The 20,547-nt window shown below is 44.1% G+C and overlaps 1 protein-coding gene across 4 annotated transcripts in view; it reads right to left on the reverse strand.

Moving 5' to 3' along the window:
* The window catches only part of ADCY8 (adenylate cyclase 8), a 159,254-nt gene that overhangs the window by 21,892 nt on the left and 116,815 nt on the right, over window positions 1-20,547 (reverse strand). For all 4 annotated transcript variants that reach the window (XM_039845878.1, XM_039845879.1, XM_039845882.1 and 1 more), the window contains 2 exons: window positions 14,194-14,366; window positions 7,128-7,206 (listed from right to left, as the gene is read on the reverse strand). In XM_039845878.1, coding sequence (XP_039701812.1) covers window positions 7,128-7,206; window positions 14,194-14,366 — 252 coding nt within the window. The remainder of the gene's footprint in view (window positions 1-7,127; window positions 7,207-14,193; window positions 14,367-20,547) is intronic.

Here is a 20,547-nt window from a genome sequence, read left to right on the forward strand (position 1 = left end):
TCCTTCTACACGACTCTAATGGAAAAGTGTTATTATCGATCCTTATTGCACTTATGAGAAAATGAAAGCAAATGTGGTTAAGTAAATTAAGCAAAGTCACACACTCATTTAGTGGAGAAGCCAGGATTCGGGCTTAACTTCATGGTCCCATCCCAGAGTCTGAGCTCTGAATGATGAGGAGATTAGGACGAAATGGATGAAGCAGTAATGGGAAAATTGTGGATTTAGTTGTGTGGATTTAGAGTCCTGGTCCCACTTCAACACCATAACCTGGACTAGTGACCTCATCTCGGTCTCCTCTGTACACCAAAGACCGCGTAAGATTGGAAGAGGAATTATTTAGGAAGTTATACATAAAGCACATGGCTCACGGCAGGTCCTCAAAACACATCCGTTCCCTGTTGTCCTCGCTTCCCTTTGCATTGGAAAGCGGACAGCTTCGTTTCTAAAGGATCTCACATATTTGTCACAGCTTTGGGGATGTCATTATTTCAAAGTCTTTAACTGTTGGAATGAACAATGTGTCGCACTATTAAACACGTGGTTAGATGCCCTGAATTCAAGGGCATAAAAATACAGCTAGTTTGTCTTACACGAAAGTCTAAGTGGGTGGCAAAAATAGGAAGAGACAGAGGAACCAGATTGTTCATTTGGCAGAATTTGTAATAGCAAAAGCTGAAAACTACCCAAGTGTTCATTTTGTTGGGCGGATAAGCTGTTATACACAGCCATGAAAAGAAATGTAGACTATTTCTCTATATTGTGATGGACCGTCTACAAGGTGGTGGTGGAGAAAAGCGTGTTTAGTGTGTCACCACTGATCTAAGGAAGGGAGATATCTATACCTCTCCCTCTCTATGTATATTTAATAAATATTAATTACTTAAATTTACTTAATTAATATTTTTAATAGATATTTATCAAAAAATTGAAGTATAAAAAATAAAAAAGTAAAAAACCATAAGAAATCATTACCGATGAGATAAGGAAGGGAAGGAATAAGGTAAAGGAATAGGAATAGAATTTAAACTTTTAATATTATACCTTATTTTAGGAACCTGACTTCTGAATCATGGAACTATTTTACTTATTTACAAAACTAAATATGTTTTAAAAACTCTGTAAAAAAAACAAAAACAAATAATAAGCAAACAAACTCACATGCATAACTGCATGGAGAGGAAGTATTCCAAATTTTTTTAACACATAATTTGATGATACATTCATAGAGAGAAATACTCCAAGGATAAAAGGAGCTCAAAAAGAATCTTAAAACTGTTTACAATGACCATATCATAGGCAGTAGTGTTCGTGTTATTATTATTAGACTATGGTATGTGAATTATAGGATGAAGCAAATGAGTCACTGTGTTGGTGTCACTGAGAACTGGAGTTTGGGGGAAAGGAAAAGGCGGGTACAGATGTAAGACTGACGACGTTAAGTCAGAAGCCTATGTCCTGCCTGCGAAATGGAAGTGTCACTGTGAACTCATGATATACATGTATTTCCAAGCCAACGTGAATAGGTCCCTCTTTGTCAAAGATGTGACAAGTTGAGCTTGACAAGAATAACAATTGCAGTAGATTGAAACACAGGAAGTATGTTAAGCATAAGTTTGTTATGACATTTAAAAAACAAAACCTGATTGATCATCTCTAATGCTCAGGAACAAAGTGATTGGGCAATTTTAGAGGGGACAAATTTATAGGGCAGGAACTAAGCATTTTTCCTGCCTTTGCTTTATCAGCTGTACTTTGAGGCAATGTATAACTGGTAAGGGGAAGGTTCTTATTTGGAGAAGGTTCTTATTTAAAATATACTCCAGGTCATAAATTATGGAGCATTGAGAGGATTGGACTACCACCATCTATAAAATAAATGACACAGACTATCATCAGTAGCTGCTAATGTCACCAAAAGAGAGACGAGCAGATATTATGTATCCCTTACAGTAGTTCACAAAACCAACCAATTACATATTTTTGCGGAAAAATACTGAACTTGGATCTCACCAAGTTTCTAGGCATAATACCAGTTCAGGAAAAAGAAAGGACAGAGGACTGTGTTAAATAACTCCAGGGGTACAATCAACAAACTCTAGGTGGGGAGAGACCCTTCTTTGGAGGTGAGATGGCTATCCAAAAATATTGAAAGAATGAAGAAGAAGGAGGGTAATCCTACATGATTACAAAAGGCCCAAGAGACATATCGACCAATGACAATATGTGGACTTTATCTGGATTCCAATTTAAACAAACTTAAAAAACATAAACTACTCAAGGAATTGAAACGCTGCCTGGAAGTTTGACGATATTAAAGCATTACTGTTTTCTATTTTAAGATGTGATAATAGTATTGTGATTAGATTAAATTCTCTATCTTTCAGATACATATTGAGGTGCTGACAGATGAAATGACAGGACATCTAAAATTTGCTACAAAATAATTGGGAAGAGGAAATGAGAAAAATGAAGAAGGATATGGATGAAAAAAGACTGGCATTAATAATATTGAAGTTGTGATATACTATTAAATATCTGTTTAATATATACTATTATGTATACTATATTATATATCCATTTTATATACTTTTATATATGTTTGAAATTTTCCATAAGAAAAAATTTTTTAAAAATTTGAGTGGAGGCAGCAGGTTATACAAAAGAATGCTGGGTGGACTCTTTTACCAAGTTGCCGTGTGACCTTGGGAAAGTCATTTAATTTCTTGTATTTTGGTTCTCCTAAAAAATAACAATAATCACCCCCATCGTGTCTAATTCAAGAGACATGGATTATTATATGGATCTATTACAGTATGTGGACTTTATCTGGATTCCAATTTAAACAAATGACATATGCATGTAAGAGAATTCTGAAATGTTAGGAATTAGTGGACGAAGTCAAATCCAAGCTGTGTTTTAATTTTTTTCCCTCCACATTCAAGAGCATCAAGTTTTGATTTGTCAAATTGCCTTTGTCAAAGGCGGTCTTTTCTTATCTACAACTATTTCCAAATGAAATGCCTTTTTTTCTCCCCTTAAAAATGCATGCTTGGTTGGAGCAGGAGAAACTTTCAAATTTACTTTCTGTTGAAACACTCTCATCTAATTGAATTCAACTCAGAAACATGAGTAGGGAAATTGAAGTACTCGCGTCTATTTCAGCAAGAATTTTCCAAGTTCCGAGACAAGACTTTACGTTTTGGCCACGTGACTGCAGGTCGCTGCATCTGAGGCGTGTCCACAAAGAGATGCTAGTCCAAGGGCGGCCTGTCTCTCTACAGAGCAAGTCTCATGAGGCAGGCACCACGCATCATCAGGCCTCCGCCGAAGGAAGGCCCTCCTCTTCATTTTACCAAAGATCTAGCGTACCTACTACGTGCTGGGCGCTGGGCACGGGCAGATGAGGGAGAGTCGGTCTCTGCCCTTGATTTACTCATAGCCGAGGGGCAACGAGAGAGCACAGAAAAGGAAGGGGCATTTCAGCACGGCGTGGTCAGAACAGACGCGGAGAAAAGAGCGAAGCAGACGAAGGCAAGGGCACCGAGCTTTTCAAAGTGAAAACTCTCCAGCATCTGCTCGAGAAATGCCAGCTGAATTGGAAGGGCGCTGTTTTTTTCGGTTTTTAACCAAACCATCAGGGAACAGCTATGGGAAAAGAGCACTGAGGAGCTCGCCCATGCCGCTCACCCCGTGACGACCACATGGGCCAAGGGCCTTGGACCGGGCACAGTTCTGAGCACTTCAGACATATTAAAGCTCGTTTAATCACACGACGACTCAGCAAGTGGGGGTGCTCTGTTATCCCCACTTTGCAGGTCAGGAAACGGAGGCACGGTAAGGCGAAGTCAGCTGCCCCGGGTCTCACAAAGGGAGTTCAGTGCAGGGCATCTGACTCCGAGCTGTGACTCTCAACCCCTACACTACATTATACAGTCACGACCTCGTTCAGCCATTTGCCAGCTCCTGATAACTACTCCCCTTTTCATTTCATAGGTAAAAAAATGACAGCGCTGGGAGCTTGAGCCTCTCAAGTTCCTCCGCTCTCTCAGTGGCAATGTTGGGACTCAAATTCAAGAATATTTGGTTCCAAAGCTCGGGTCTTTTTTCCCAGACTGCACGATCTTCGTGCCTGTCTTTATGAGACCTGGAAGTAAGTGACTGGAGACATGACCTCGTTAATCTCCGTCTCCAGATGTGGCTTCCTCTGCCACAAACGGAGATGCCAAGGCAAAGCCAGAACCTCAGGGCTGCAAGTAAATCGGGCTTGAGGCAGCAGGCGCCCGACCGTCTGCGATCCCATCCAGCGCTTGGAATGTCCGCCTGCCTGGAGGAGGAGGCGGTGCCGGCATACCCCTTCCGCACGTGTGCAAGATGAAATTTCCCAGCTATTCAGTTACGGAACCAACCACCTCCATCACGGTCTCCACAGACACGTAATTAATTACACGTGCTCCCTCCAGGAGGATGCTGCATACCAGGCATCAGTGGGCATTATTCAGCCTTTAATAAAAATAGAGGGCCTCTGAGTCACAAAGGGAAACTGGTGGAAGCAGGTAGCACAACCCAGGAATGGGAAGACGACCCGGATGAACAGGACGCTGGCAGATGCTATGAACAGATGACACCCGAAGTGATGCCATCCTGCAGACTGGCTCTTCCAACAGGAAGCAGTGGCATGTGGCGGACCGAAAGTGGACGCAGACGTTCGGGCGCTCACACTCCTGTGTCTGTTCCTTATCGGCTTTGTGACCTCAAGTGACTTGAGTCTCTCTGTTCCTGACTTGGAACCAGATGGATGATAATACTTTCCCTGGTTGTCTCAGAGGCAAACAGGGAAAGTATTACTTGTTTTCAAAGTAAGCCACTAATAGCTCACGATTTTTGAGTACTTACTCCATGTGCAAAGCACTGGGATAAATATGTTATAATTATAATCTCACAGAATACTATAACGACCCTACAGAACCTGTTACTATATACCCATATTATAGGTGAGAAAACAGACTCCAAGTTCAATAAATAATCTGCTAAGTGGCAGAGTTGGGGTCTGAATATTATCTACCCCATTCCAAGCCTAGACCCGTAACTGCTGCAGTTATGAGATGTGAGTATATAACTCCAAAGCTAAAATAAAAAAGTAAAATACCGATGTCACTTAAACACTAGACACTCACTATGCACTTCTGCACTCTTCATACATTTTCTTCACGTGATTAGTTTATGTGCTTTCCCAGGACAAGTGGAGACTAGAATACACCAAATCAGAATGTTAGGAATGTATTGAGGAGGGGCTCTGGCAGGCCTTGAAGGAACTCCTTGAGGTGACAGGGGACAGGAACGTTATTCTCGTTATGGTGCGAGGGCCCTCACTCTGACTGGCTCTCCTTCGGCTTTCTTGCTCAGTTTAAAATCTTGGGGGTGAAGCATGTGAGCTTTTTCCCGTAGGATTGCCTTGTCTGATTCTGTCTTTGTAGCCCTTGAATGGGTTGTCATTTGCATGTCAGCCTAAGGAGTCGTCCCCTGTAACTAGAAGCCATCAAGACACGGCAGACGCAGCCCTAGCTCTCACACATAGCCAGAAAGACCTAAACACAGGAATTCTGGAAATGGCGAGACTCGGACATTCGGCTTATTGTTTCACCATAAATTCGGCTAAAGTTGTAAAACAAGCCGACGTCCTCTTGCAAGACGGAATATCCTGGGCCGTTGTGTTGGTGCCCAGACGAGTCCCTTCTGTCTTTCTCCACTCACGAGAAGTGGGAAGGGAGGGCGTGGGCTTGAACCCTAGTTCCCTGTCCTACCAGCCGAGTAGCCTTACCTTCTTCATCTGCAAAACAGGCCGATACCATCATGCTGGGTTGTGGGAGGGTTAAATGAGATGGCAGAGGTCGAGGGCCGGGCGCCGCGTAGGGGCTGGATCTGTGTGAACTCTTTCCCCCTCGGGTTCGCTTGCCAAGTTTTATGTCACTCATTTTTTTTCCCCCTTGACTACATTTACCATCTCCCTTTATGGCAAATAACATTGTATATGCATCTCTAGGTTCTCGGGGTTTGGGCTGTTTCATTCCTGGTTTCCCAGGGCTTGTTACCTCCCCGTTTCCATAGTGATTTCTCAGTGATCTATTTCTACTCTTACTGACAGTCTTCCTGTTCTGTTTTTCTCCTTTTCTGGTTACTTTTTTTTTTTGAACTGTGCACAGACCAAAGAAAGATGGACAGGGATCCAGAGCAGAGCAGTGAAACTGGTGGGGTCCAGTTCTACCGAGGGGAGAAAATCTCCCTCGGTGACCACTGCATCCATGGAGAGGTCCTAGTGGCAGCAGCAGGTGACGCCTCCTGGGCGAAGCCTGGCACGATGCTCCCACACAGGATAATTTCTTGCACCCGCAACTCCTAAAGTCCTTGGATAGCCTGAGTCACACGTGGCACATCTCCCTGTGGCATTATTTGGGGTCGGCTCTCCTATAGGAGGCTGGAACCTTTGGGACCAGGGATGGGTTTTATACAGCGCCATCCACAGTGTCCACCCAGATGCTGTCAGAGAGGAGGCACAGAGGGCAGTCGCATCAAGACAGTAGGTGCTTTATCTACTTGACAAATCAGTAACAAAGAGCTTCCTACACTTACATGAGGCAGCGAGCCAAATGCTGCACACGACAACCTCCAATGGGTCTTCAAAACAGCCCTGCTTCGGTTTTAATATCTTATTTTAGAGATGAGAAAACTGAGGCTCAGGAGATAAGTAACTTCCCGGAAGCCATAAATGGCTGAGAGGCAGAGGCGGGATTCGAACCCCAGCTCAGTCATCCTCACCTCTTTCTGCTTATGCTTGGGAGAGAACCCAGTTTGCCTCAGGCAGAAATTGAAGCTTTTTTAGTTTTTAGAACAACATTCTCTATGAAAGCGATATATCTGAAGAGAGTTAAAAGCACACTGTTTACCAACCTGTTTTCCCCATCTTAGTTTTTTATTAAGTGGTTGATATTAGGAACTGATTAGTTAAGAATCGCAACTTGCTGCCGGCAGCTAATAGTCATTCATTGCAAGGCATCACAGGCCAGTTTCGTGGCCTCGGAATAAAATGCTAGGTAAGCAAAGGTAGTGGGAGCGAAATGCTGGGTTACCTGCTGTCCGTGGTAGAACACAGCAAGGAGGAACATGGCCATCAGCAGCAGCGATGCCTCTTTGGTCCCCAGGAAATCTCTGTGGGAAGAAGAAACGCAGTTGATGGCGTGGTCACTGACGAGTGTGAAGGGACTTCAAGGTCACTCCTCAGGAAACTCAGAAAGGAGTGAGTGAAAAGAAAGAAGCTGTTGTTTTCTGGGTACCTGCGAGGTGACAGGGGCTGCTCTGAGGGTTTTCATTAAGCTGATTCAGAAATCAGCTGACCCTCAGGGTATGAGGCCACTTAGGTCACACCTGGGAGAAGACTCTAGAGTCTAGCATTTAGACAGTGCATTCGACATAAATAACGATGTCTCTATTTGCACTTTTTCTAGATTTCAAAGAGCTCATATATCTTCTTGTCACAAAAATCCATGAGGAGACACGTTCCCTTTTTTTTTTTTTAGATGTTATCCTATTTAAGAGTTAGGTGTGTAGTGCTTCTTACGTGGCAGTTTCTGCTCTAAGCGCTGTAAGAATCACACTCAGATACTTATATCGACTCATATCAATTCTGTGGATTGGACACTGTTTTAATTCTATCAAATTTTGAAATTCTTATACCAGTTCTATGAGCTGGGCACTGTTATAACCCTATTTCAATTCTTATGTCTTTTAATAAGGCTTTGTTCCCATTGTGTCATGTCCTCTTGGAGTGAACCTTCGATACTCCATTCATAGTCCTCATGGGGGCGCAAGCTGCAGTGTGGCTGCCGTGGCCTGTGCTGGGTCTAGAAGACCAGGCTGGACGGCAGCTGAAGATGGTCAGTGGTTAGTGTATATTTAAACGTTGATGTGACTTTCAGCCATCAAAGAAATTCAGAAGAAGGCCAGGGATTCCTTTGTTTGATTCCAATGGTTTCTCTTTCATTTTGGCCCAGCGTGAAGCCTTTGTCATGATGAGCTAGGTCAGGAGGCAAAGAGTTTGGAGGAAGCAATGTCGACGTTTGAATGTGGACACAGGTAGCTTGTGAAAATAAACAGTCCCCTTGACAGGCTTCCATTGGCTAAAGAAGAAAACTCAAAATAAAAATGCTCAAGACTGATCATCTCTATGGACACAGTGATTGGCTTCCTACCATCTCCTATTCTAACCTCCAAGTTTCTCCATCTCAGGCAACGCCTCCTCAACCCATCACCTAGGCAATGTCCCCTCATCCATTCATCCAGGTTCTTGAGCCAAAAACAAAACAAAAAATTAGAAGTCAGCCCTTACCACTCCTCATGTCCCAGCCCTGTCCGCTCTTCCACCAAAATATACCCCTAGACCACCTTCTTCTCTCCATGCCCACCTCCGCCACCCGAGTACAGCCACCATGGTCCCCAATAGCCTCCTCATGTCACCCTAATGTCACAATCTATCTTTTATATGGCTGCTGGAATAATTTTGATCACTGAAGCTAGATCATACCACTCCTTTGTTTTGTGGCCTCCCAATCACAAGCACACATGTACTCAGAACTCACTCAGAATCACTCTCGTCTGGCTTCGGGACACAGTGAGGCCACCAGAGGTGAGCTACGGTGTTTAGAGGGAGGAGAGAAGGAGACTGAATACGGTCGCACCCGCACGATCTCCAGCTTCCCCTTTCCTAGTCTTGCTGGATACTAGCTGAGTGGCTTGGGCTTCAGGAAAACGGGGCGAGAACCCAGCTGCGAAGCCCAGCATCTCATGCAGCCTCATGCTGCAAGGCCCTCCCACCCTGGAGGGGGCTGGGCCCAGTCTGGCTCTATAGACAGAACAAGGCCTTAGGAAGGGAAATGCGCCTTCTCTTGGGGAGGTATTCATCTTTATGGATTCCTCGTTCCATCTGCTTTTCCTTGGAGATAAGATGCTAATAATAGATGATACTCATTATTGTATTTCTTTTCTAAAGCCCCAGCAAAGCACATAATTATTGAGCATATACTGTGTGCCTGGCACATGCTGGGATACAGAAATGAGGAAGGCACATTGTCTTTGCCTTCAAAAGCCCAGTAACAAAATCAGATAGATAATTTCATAACACAATACACTCCATCGTAGGGATACATCCTCGTTGCCGTGGGAATACATAGAAAGAAAAAGTAAAATGGGCTGGATGTTCAGGGAAGACGCAAGAGCTTAGTCCCAGAGCATAGTAAGACTCTGGGTGGTATAGGTGGGATGGGCTCTACAGGTATGGTACAAATCTCTTGCTTAGCTAATTGGTTTATAAACTTCTAACGCAGGGATAATAAATAAATGGTGGTTGTCAAGTTCAAGGCCATGTGCAGACTCAGTAGGAGAGACTACTGTTCAGATCTATTAGAGCTATCCACTCCCACCAGTGCTAAAGTGAAGAGGGTTGTACTGTCAGCCCCATATTGTCATCCAGCATTTTAGGGACTAGGATTCATTCATTCATTCATTCACTCACTCACTCATTCATTCACTTATCCTTCCATCCATTCACTCCCAGTCACTACAGTACTTTTTTGGGGGGTGGTGGGGTGGGGGGATATTCCAGTGCAACCCTTTCGCCCATGTCATTTAATACTCTGGCCCCTGAAGTTGTAGACTCCTGAAAAAAGGATCAAAGACCTGAGATGTGTGCTCACGGAGACCCACTTTCCAGTCTTGGCTCTGCCACTGACCAGTCATTCGACTTTGGACAAGCCACTTAACATCTCTGAGCGTCAGTTCGCTGCCCAGTGAAAGACTCTAACAGCATTTACCTCCATGATTGTGAGGATTAAGTGAGCAAGTCTTGGTAACAGTGCTTGGCCCACATATCCCTCTCTGCACCCCATAAAGCTCCCAGAACTTGATCTTGCTCCTGGTGGTGGTGCTTTAAAAAGGTCACAGATTCACATGGCTTAGTTTGAATGAGAAATGTCCTTGGCTTAGCTCCTCCTGAATGCAACCCAAGCTTCTGCTCTGACCGGCTTCTCTAATATCCTTTTCTTCACGATGCAGACAATTTTTTAAGCCTGGCAATCTATCTCTTAAAACAAACTTTTAAGGGGAAACATAAATCCCTCGAGTCATTTTGAAAGTAATGGTCGAGCAGAAATAGATGACTAGATAAAATTCAGAAGAAATGTAAAAGAAAATTAAGAATGGTCTTTGAGTCTTCCTGATGTATTTCAGATGGAAAAAAGCTGAAGAATACGCACAGTAAGTCAGACAGGCCAAGAAATACACAGAAAGAATTGTGATTTGAATTTAGAAGGAATTTTTTTTTTGTAGCTTCTACATTACTTGAGGAATTTCCAAAGGGAGCCAAATGGCTGAAATCTGCACGATATTGTAATATTTTGCTTGATATTAAGTGGCAAAGACTTAAAACATGGGCATTTTGAACTAATTTATTTGTATTAAAAAACTAATTGAATACTACCAACTTCCTATATTAATAGAAAAGAACATAATTAAGTGAAAACACATGTAGGATAATGTAATTTTCAGGGCTATAACAATCTTCGGCAATCATCTGATGTCTCATAAAATCGATATTTAATTTAAGTATTATTCATTCCAGAAGTCTTTATGTTAATTGTAGTAAATTTGGGAGCTAATAAAAATTCACAATGAAGAAAATAAAAATTGTTCTTAAGCCTACCACCCAGACAAAATAATGATTAATATTCTGGAGTTAACTAAATGTCATTTTCTTTTCCTTTGTGCAAAAATATGTTTCTGTTCACAAATTTAGGATTGTATGCTTCATACTGTTTTGTAACCTACTTTTGCACTTAGATACATTATGAAAATAATTCCCTAATTAAGTACTGTGCAACGTGAGTTTAGTGGATATGTTTTATTCCGTATTGTATTCTATACACACTGTAAGATTCTTTGCAAGCCTTTTATCCTAAAGGTAGAAGACTGAGGCCCAGAGAGAAGTCTCGTGCTCAAGGTCACACAGCTGATTTGTATCAGAACCGGGATGAGAATTCACATCTCAGGCATCAAGTTCAGAGCTTTAGCCATTGTGCCTTTGATGCCAAATTTTTAGTTTAGTTAGTAGTTCCCATTCCCCTCATTAAACCCAAAATAAACCAGCCCGTTTGAATTTACCTTTTATTCTGCTGCCACACTAATGACTGCCTTTGCTAAGTGCTAATTTGATGCCATATCTGTAATAACACTTTACATACATTGCCGGCTTTAATTGTCATATCAACAATTAAAGCACTATGATCCTTATTTTTGTAAAGAAGAAACCGAGACGCCGATGTGGAATAATATGCTTTAGTTCATCTAGTGACTGGTGAGATCTGGCTCTCAATCCAGGTGCCAGCGATGCTTTCTCAGTAGCTACCACGCTCTCCTATATGCACTTACTTATAATTACTTGCCCCTAAGTTCCTTGAAGATGGAAATAATGTCCTATTCACCTGTGAATCTACAGGGTCTAGCAAAGCCCATAGCAAAGGTATGACACTCAAGTCCCCCAGCAAGTTGTGCTTACATGATGGGGAACACATTTTGAGCGAAAACTGCAGGGGTCGTGGAGAGGTGACACTCGCCTCACTGTGAATCAGCGGTATAATGTGATTCCAAGTGAGCTAATGTTTCTTTCGGTCACTCATTCATTTTGTGTTTCATTCAACAAATATTTAATTGGACACCTGCTGCCAGACACTCTACCGAGTGCCAGAAACATGAACATGAGTAATGGTTCTTGCCCTCCAAAGCTCTGATTCCAATTAAAGAGGAAGACAATGAAAATCAATATTCACAACACAGAGAGATAATGGCATTGATAAAAATGCATGGGTTAGAGAATGAGAAATGATCGAAGAAGGCTTCGCCAAGGAGACTGTCTTTGAGTTGGACCTTGAGAACGATGGGCTGGAAAAAGTCACGGAGCCGCACCCACCCGCGGGGAGTGTGTGCGGGAGCTCGTTTGGGAAATAGCACATGGTTTCCCATGGCTCGAGTACAGGCTGTAAACGGTGACCCAGGAGATAGGAGAACAGACTGGAGGAGCCAACGGGGGCCCAACCGGCGAGAGCTCTGAGGCCCTTGATAAACACGTTGAACTTGTAGCTTCTTGGAGGCAACAGGGAGCCCCTTTAGGCTCTTAAAAAAGATAATTTGTTGATAGCGTGGCTTTGATGGCTTTGAGAAGAGTGGTTGAGAGTGGAGGCTGGGAGACCAGTTAGGGGACAGCAGTCCAGACACGAGGATAAGGATATTTCTAGAACAGTAGCATTTGTGGCATAAAGGGGGCATGTCTAATAATAATTGTTAGTATTGATCACGTGCTTATTATATGCCAGGCCAGGTGCTAAGTTTCCATGATCACGTTTGATCTTTCTTAGACTTCTGCAACATAGAAACTACTTTATAGGTGAGAAAATTAGGGCTTAGAGAAGTTCTGGCACTTTTAATTTGCTCAAAATCACAGCTGGTTGATGGCAGAGCTGGGATTTGAACCCAGGTGGTTTAACTCCTAAACTTGCATTTACAAACGTCACGATATAGTGCTTTTCTACAAGGGATGCTGAGGAAGATGCATCTCTTGGGACTGTTAAGAGATTGGGGATGAGGGTGCCTCACCTGTTTTAGGCTCAGGGTCATCCGCTGAGACAAGGGGTCGTCATGGAAGGGGCCTCGTTAGCAGATTGGGAAATGCCAGTCTAAAGTATTTGGAGCCATCTGGAACTACCTTGATGGTGATGCAGCCAGGCTGCCCTGTGCAGAGCTCTCTGTAAAATTACTTGACCCCCAGAAACAACCAGCGGAAATGACCCTGAACCAATGGGACTCCTAAAATGACGGTTAAATTCCCAACAGCAAGAGCAGCCTGTGACTGCCAGCTGGACGCACAGTGACTAGTGACCTGTTGACTCATAATGCAGCTGAGAGAGAAGGCTGAACGAGCTCCTCTGTCCCTTATTAATTTGATTTTGCCGATAGCAAAGTGTGAGCCAATACAAGACTAACCAATAATTGACCTTGCGTCAGGAAGAAGCTGAGAAGAGCACCTGGCCATCAGCAACAACGCATTTGAGATTATGTTTACTTTCACAACCCGACTTAACAATTTAACTGCAAGCTTTTCCTTAAGACCTCAAAACAGAGTGCAGAACGAAGCTCCCCTACAGAGGAGGGAGGGAGCGGATAGGAATGAGCAGTCATCGATCATTACTCTGTGTAAGCACATCAGAGCCTCACAGAGCCCCATGTGCTTTCTACACCTAAGACCAATCAGCCACGTGCCTGCAGCTCAGGTGAAGTGCCACAACACAAATGCGGGCTCTGGTTTACCGATGGGTCATAGAAGGAGCCAATGAATGTCACCAGGAGATACATCCAGAGGGTGAACCGTGACTAAGGGGAGAAAGGAGAAGTCAGCAAATTCCTCTCCCCTGCTCTATGTGAGATGCTTTCCCTCAACTTACCACCTATCCGGAGACATTTCAACTGGCCAAATGAACGGCTCTTCCAAGGCACCAGCTAAATCCCTTCGCAACTTATGTGATCAGAATAATGTGGCATCAGCTCGTGTTTGTCTCCCGTCCCTTTCTTCTTCGCCCCCTCACTCTTGCTGTCCTGCGGTTGCGTTAGCATCCCAGGCTCGCCTCAGGCTCTATTCTCTAAGGAATCTAGGCTAAGATATTACGACTTTTCTCATTTAATAATAATAATTATTATTATTCTGTATTTCGAAATAATAAAACGCAAAGAGACTAGTAAGTGCTCAATGCGCAATGTCTGCTATTATTAATATTGCAACAGCCAAATTATAATCAGACCTTACAAGTCTTGGAGCCGTTAAAGTTGAAGGAGTCACACATTATGATGTTTAGAGGAGACCTGAGTTATGACTTAGTCCAAACTTTAAGTCATTAATTCATCTGTAATGAATATAGGTGATACAACTGAAAACTAGAGGTTTCACCTAGACTGGAGAGCTGACAGTGCCTAGGTGGAGAAATAAGTTAATATTCAACCAGTCCCCAAGTTTCGGTAACTCCGCTTCCACCGTTTTCCCCACGTTCTACTTCCTGTGGTGTCCGAGCACTTTGTGAACACGTGGTGATGGGCACTTACTCTCCACTGTGGTTCAGGTGGTCGTAGCGCAGAAAGAGACCCGCGTAGACGGTCTCAGTCAGCAGGGCGTAGACAGCGATCATGATCAGCAGCACGGCCAGCTTCAGGACGGAGTTAAGTCGGAGGAACACCGCACAGGTCACCATGGCCAACACCCCCGTGAAGACGAAGTACTGGAAACAGAAGGCAGGCGATCAGATTCGGCAGGAACGTGGGAGGCTGACTCTCCTCGTCACCGATGCCAGTGGGTCTCCTTACACGGTTGTTTGCTGTGCATCTCCATTTGGAGGTCTCAGCCATTCTCCAATTCAACAGGTCCCAAACTGAATGCATCCTCTCCTTACCACCTCCCCACACCTCTGGTCCATATTTTTTTGGGGGGAACCAAAGAGCCAGAAGCCCTGGTCTCATCCGCGTTGCCTCCCCCTTGCCCGCGCTCCACCGGCGGGCCATCCTAAAACCACAGATTCCGCTTCCTCTCTGGATCTCGCTTCCTCCTCCCACCTGTTTCTGTTTCGGTTCTCACCTGCGGTTCTGGAAATGTTTTCTGGCAGCCCTGCCTGCTCCCGCCTCTCCCCAGTATGTCTGAAACGCAGACCTGATCGTGCCGCTCACCTCGAAGTCCTCTCATTGCTCTCCATTCCCTCAAATTACGTTCTCCTTTCTGAAGAGCAGAGTGCTCAAGACCATCACGTATTAGATTTCCTTCCACCTCCCCAACCCCGACGTATACTTCAGCCTCCCTATCCGCTTGCTATTCACAGCTGCTCCCCTGCTCCCCGGCGCCTGAGCGCTCTGCATCCCCGGTGTCTGAGAAGCTTTTGTGTACAGGTGTTTCTGGATACTGCCTCATTCCGCCACAGCACCACTAACAGCTATCAGCCATGTCAGAAGTAGTCGGTCAAATGGCCTGTTCGAAACCACTCAAGGGCTGGAATATTCCAGTGGCTCTCGTGTACACATCAGTCTGCCTGGGCAGATTTCAGCCTTCTGAAAGCTCCTCAGCACATTTCCCCTACAGAAGGATCCCTGTCTATCGTTCTGGGTGGTGGGTTTGGGTCCTGACCATCCCATGGGAGAAAAGAATAAAACTCACGTCATCAAAGACTCATTTGGGTGGCAGTGTTTTGATCTTGGTACACATTTTCTCTTATAAGTTTCAGAGTAACTGGTCAAGATGGGAATTGTCATTTCCATCCTACAGGTGAAGAAAGTGAGGCTCCTAGAGCTTAAGTAAATCGTTCGAGTTCCCTCAGCTAGAAAACAACACCGAGAACACCTGGATACAACCTGTGCAGATGAATGTGACTCCAGTGCACGTACTGAGCTTGCTCACTTCTGAAATCTACTCAGTCCTGTTCTACATGGCTCTCTGGAACAACCAGCTGTCTTTTCTCTATTACACGTGGAAATAGTATCTGTTTGGGCAGAGGAGACAGGCAAGAATTTCCAGAAGCCCCTGAGCAACTACCGAACACATGTTTATTGACTTCTTAAGCCAAACAGATTCATTCACGTATGCTTTCAAGAAAGATTGCTTCCACAAATGTGGACAGCACCCTGACTGAATTCCCATGAGGCAAGGGCCCAGTGCCTTGAGGGCGCATGGCATGAACTCAAACAAATGACTGTCCCCGCCCTTAGGGAACCCAGTGTCTGGGCGTCTTTTACTGTTGCCTTTCCTTTCCTAATCCATCCGATTATGCCCTTATCTCAAATGGAATGATAAGCTTTCTTCGCTTCCCCTTTAAGATCTTCCCTTGGCAAGATTTTTAGCCGACTCATTTTGATGCCTTTGTGTAAGAAGCTGTGAGTGATGTGGGCAGGTGAAAATAAGGTCATTCTTAGGTTGATTTTCTTCATCCGGCGAAACGTAGACCTTCTATTTTAACGAACGGAGGGAACAGGAATTAGATCCGAGGGGTCCATTCTCATTGCTGGCTTCTTCACTTTCTCAATGTAAATTGAGTCACTTAGTAGGCCAAAACTCTGCGAAATGATTGTGCCCTTAAGCTAAAACTTTTGAGGGCCCGACGGTTTAATTTTAAAAATGTAATAAGCATTTATTGGGTGCCTATCGTAATCACGGTATGGTGCTGGCGGTGGGGGCAGGACTCACAGGTGAATGAGAGGTGGCCCGGGTAAGGGGGCGTGGTCTAACGTGCGAGGCAGACGTGGAGAGGGCAACAGCGGGTAGAACGGCGTGGAAAGTGCTCTGACACATCGCGGGCTCACGTCGCGTGATGGACGCACCGAGGCAGGAGGAATCGAAGTAATCAAACGAAACATTTGTTGGCCACGTGTTCTGTGCCAGGTGCTCCACGAACGACCTCATATGCTTCATCTTATTTAATTCTTCACAGGCGTCAAGGACAGAGGCTGATTTTACGTCCATGGCACAGAGGAGGGAAGTATGCGTACCACTTCTCTGCTTCTGAATATGCAAGGTTTTCTTCTCTCAGATGTTATTGGTTTGGAAAATTACAAATAAAGCAATTTCTTCTAAGTCTGTACTGAGGAGTCCCATGACATGGCAAGGTGCTAACGGGAGCACCTTCTGGTTTTGTTGGCATGCAACAAGCATTTTAGGAACTAAACCATGCTTCTTCATTCTACAGTTGCTGACTGAGGACTTGCTGGGCACCAAGAATTGTGCCGGGCTGGACAGAACTATATTAGTGTCTGGACTTGTCAGCACTTACCATGAACTACACACCATTTCCTCCTAGAAGAGGAAGAGGAAGTCTTTTACCCAAAAATGACTTAAGGAAGGGCTCGAATGTCTACCCACTCAGGTTATGCACATGGGACTGTGCGACTGCTCGGTCGCTGCCCACATCTCGTGGCGTTATGAACTCAGAGAATGAGATGGAAAGGAAGCAAGCAGACAGTTTTCATTCAGAAGTCACTGTCATTCAGAGAAAGACTCTAAAGTTCCTGCTTCACTCAAAACTCGATTCTCAGCAATGATAAGTCTTGCTACAAGCAGTGCAGTGAGGTGAACACAGGACAAGCACAGAGGCTGCTCTGCCCTGCCCCGAGCCTGGCTCCCCACACGGGCCAGGTGTGAGGGTGTCATGACCTGGGGTTCCCCACGGCTGCTGAGTGGGAATAACTGATCTGACTCTACAAACTGTTTACTAGATTGTATTAGAAAGGAGCATTTTGTCCATTTGGTGTTCTGGTACGATCTTACTGTACTCTGGCTTATTCTAAAGCCCGGCTTCCACGGTTGGTCTATTTTTTTTTTAATACTAGAGGAAGAATGTTGAATGCTCTCCAGTTCATTATAGTCAATAGCTGAGATCTGTCAGAATGGCATTTAATTTCCAAAGTAGATGCAATGTTTATATCTGACTTGGGTTGAGGACAGATGGATTCTTTTGGTTATTTCTTGCAGCCTCGGTTAATATTTTAACTTCATAATAATTCCTAGGAAGACACGACTATGTTAACGAAGTCCACAAATGATGACTCTCACAGCAAAACCTAATCCATGAGCATGCAAATAGCTATTTCTAATGGAAGGTATCACTCCACAGTGTTGTAAAATATAAGACTGATGCTTCTCTTGATAGGTTTATTGTCGGTTCAATCCTGTGACACCCTGTGCTTATCTTGACCATGCTTTGATGACTGAGCTCAGATCTTTGTGAATTATCTTGAGTCCCTTTTAGAAAAGCACCCAAAATGCAGTCTTTCTGTATTTGATCCCTAAATGGTGATGTCCAGTCAAATCAAACATCTTGGAAACATCTCGGGGTTTCCGGAAATTAAATCATCTCCCACAGGATAAAGATGTGACCTGCTTGAACAAAACTATGAAGTATATGCTATCGGCTAAGACCAGTTAGCACAGCGGGACCTGGTGACTTGTGGGAATAAGTGACACTCTCCACGGCCACTCACTTAGCATGGGCAACAAGGAAGAGTCTGGCTCCTCAACGATGATGCAAGTCAAAGTGGTCACCATTTTGTAAATAAAGGGTGAGGCCAGGAGATCAATATTACTATGAAATTGTGGCCTGTTTAAAGTTTTAGTCACACACTGGAAACACGATTATGTAGATAATCTCATGTTTACAACATAAAGTCCTGTGCATTTTTATAATTTGTGACACTTTTACCTTTTTAAAAATTCAACTCTCCACTTGGGTGAGCACCATTTTCTCTTAGTTACCAATATCTCTGAGAAAGAGCAAGAGAAAAAGAAACTAATACTTACTAAGTGTTTTACGTGCGTTATCTCTATTTGTCACCTCGACAATATAATGAGACAGGTATTATTAATAATTCCATTCCATGGATTTGGAAAGTGAGGCTCAGAGAGGCTCAGAGAGGTTAGGTGATTTGCCCAAAGCTACACAGTTAGTAAATGGCCGAAGAAGAGTCCTTGCTCATTCTATGTCACCACATGGCCACTGTCATTTGAACCCTTCTGTTTCCCATGCTCGGTTTGGTCCTTAAAGGCGTGGACACGGAGCCTCAGTGAGGCTCAGTGGGGCTCACTGGGCTCCACATCACATTGTGCCCTTGTGGCTTTCGCTCTTCGTGGGGAAGGGCAATGCCAAAAACTGATCGCCGTCTGGGAAGACACCAAAATGATTCCCGCTCTGCATTCAGGCATAGGATAAAAATGGCTCAGTGAAGAAGCAAAATGAGCTTATCTGACATCCCTCTGTCCAGCTAGAAAGGGTGGTGACATTATCATGGCACTCTCCGACCCTCCTTTTTTCGTTTTGAATTATCCGGAAGGCCTGCCGCTGCGGAAGTTTGGGCGAGTCTGACTGTATGCTGAATGCCAGCTGGAGATTTTAGACCACAGTGAATAAAGTCTCCTTCAAAATCGCTCAGGTTCTGATTCCTGCCTGAGGAGTTAACCGGTGAAATGAAGGCCTGAGTTCAGGAGGGCACTAGTTTGTAAGTCACTTCTGGAATTCGAAAAATACGCTTATTTGCTTAATGATCACTGATTCTCTCTTCCAACTGTTTCTCTTTTTTGTGTGTTCTTCGCTTTCTTTCCCCCTTTCGTCTTCCTCTTTTTATCCGTCCTTTCTCCCCTTGTCTTTATCCTTATGATAAAGGTTACATGGTGATCAACATCCGAGCTGGAATTTAAAGCCAACAGGGTCTGATGACATGGCCTAACCCTCCCCATCTAGTTCTGCGTGCTCCTTTCTCTGTCTTTCTGATTTTATACTTCACTTTTTAAAACAGCTTTACTGAGTTATAATTGACATATAATAAACTGCCTATATCTAAAGCACACAATTCAACAAGTCTGAGCATACGCCTATGTCCACGCAACCATCACGACCAGGAAGACGAACTCTCACGCAGGCTTCTCCGTGTCTGTCCCTTTGCAGCTCCTCCCACCCACCATCCTTACCTCTTCTCCCCAGGTTTCTCTCTGGTATTAGGTATCAATGTGCATTTTCTAGAGTTTCGGATAAATGGAATCATTCAATGGACACTTTTTTTGTTTTGTTTTGTTTGGCTTATTTCCCTCAGCATGATGACTTTGAGAGCCGCCCATGCTATGGCACGTGTCAGTGGGCCATTTTTCTCTGCCGACTGTCCACTGCATGGACACGCTGCAGCCTGTGTACACATCTGTCATTTGTAGACATTGGGGTTGTTTCCCGTTTGGGGCTATTACAGAGGAAACTAATATGAACGTTCATTCTTTTCTAATAGAGAAATATAACTTTGTAAATGTTCTAATATAAAATATGTCTTCTCCTTTTTTTTTTAACCAAGAAGTTAATTGACAACAAGACATTTGATGGAGGGAAAACTATCTAGGAGTCATTTCTTTTAGAGTAATTATCCCTGTTTAAAGACATTATCTGATTGGATTTATTTTTGTTTTTGTAATGCAAAAAAAAACCAAAACAAAAAACAAAAAACTCCTTGATTTAAAAAAAGGAGAAGAAAAGTCTTCTTATTGTTTTGGCCTTACTTTTAAGATTATTTCAGAAGAACTACAGCAGTATATAAGCCAAGGGTACTTATTGCACACTACTGAAGCAAGACTCTTCTGATTACTCTACCTAAATCCCCACGGATTGTTTTTCAGCCTGGCCGGTAGGAAGAAACACGATGTGCAGCGCTGCAGCGTGCCAGGCACGAACCCTTTCAGACGGCTCTCCCTCGAGCCCGGGCTCGTCCCCTCATGTGCACTGATGGGACCCACTGCAGATCTCTGGGATTCTCTCTGTGTGTACCTCCCTTCCCTCTGGTGGCGCGCCCTGCAAACTCTAGCCACCTCACTCTCCCCTAGACTGTTGGCTCTGTCTTTCTCAAATCAGGGCATCCACTGGGTTCCATTTGGGCCCCCCAACCTGAGCCGCA

This window comes from Pteropus medius, unplaced genomic scaffold, assembly GCF_902729225.1.
Source record: "Pteropus medius unplaced genomic scaffold, Ma_sr-lr_union100, whole genome shotgun sequence".
Lineage (NCBI taxonomy): Eukaryota > Metazoa > Chordata > Mammalia > Chiroptera > Pteropodidae > Pteropus > Pteropus medius.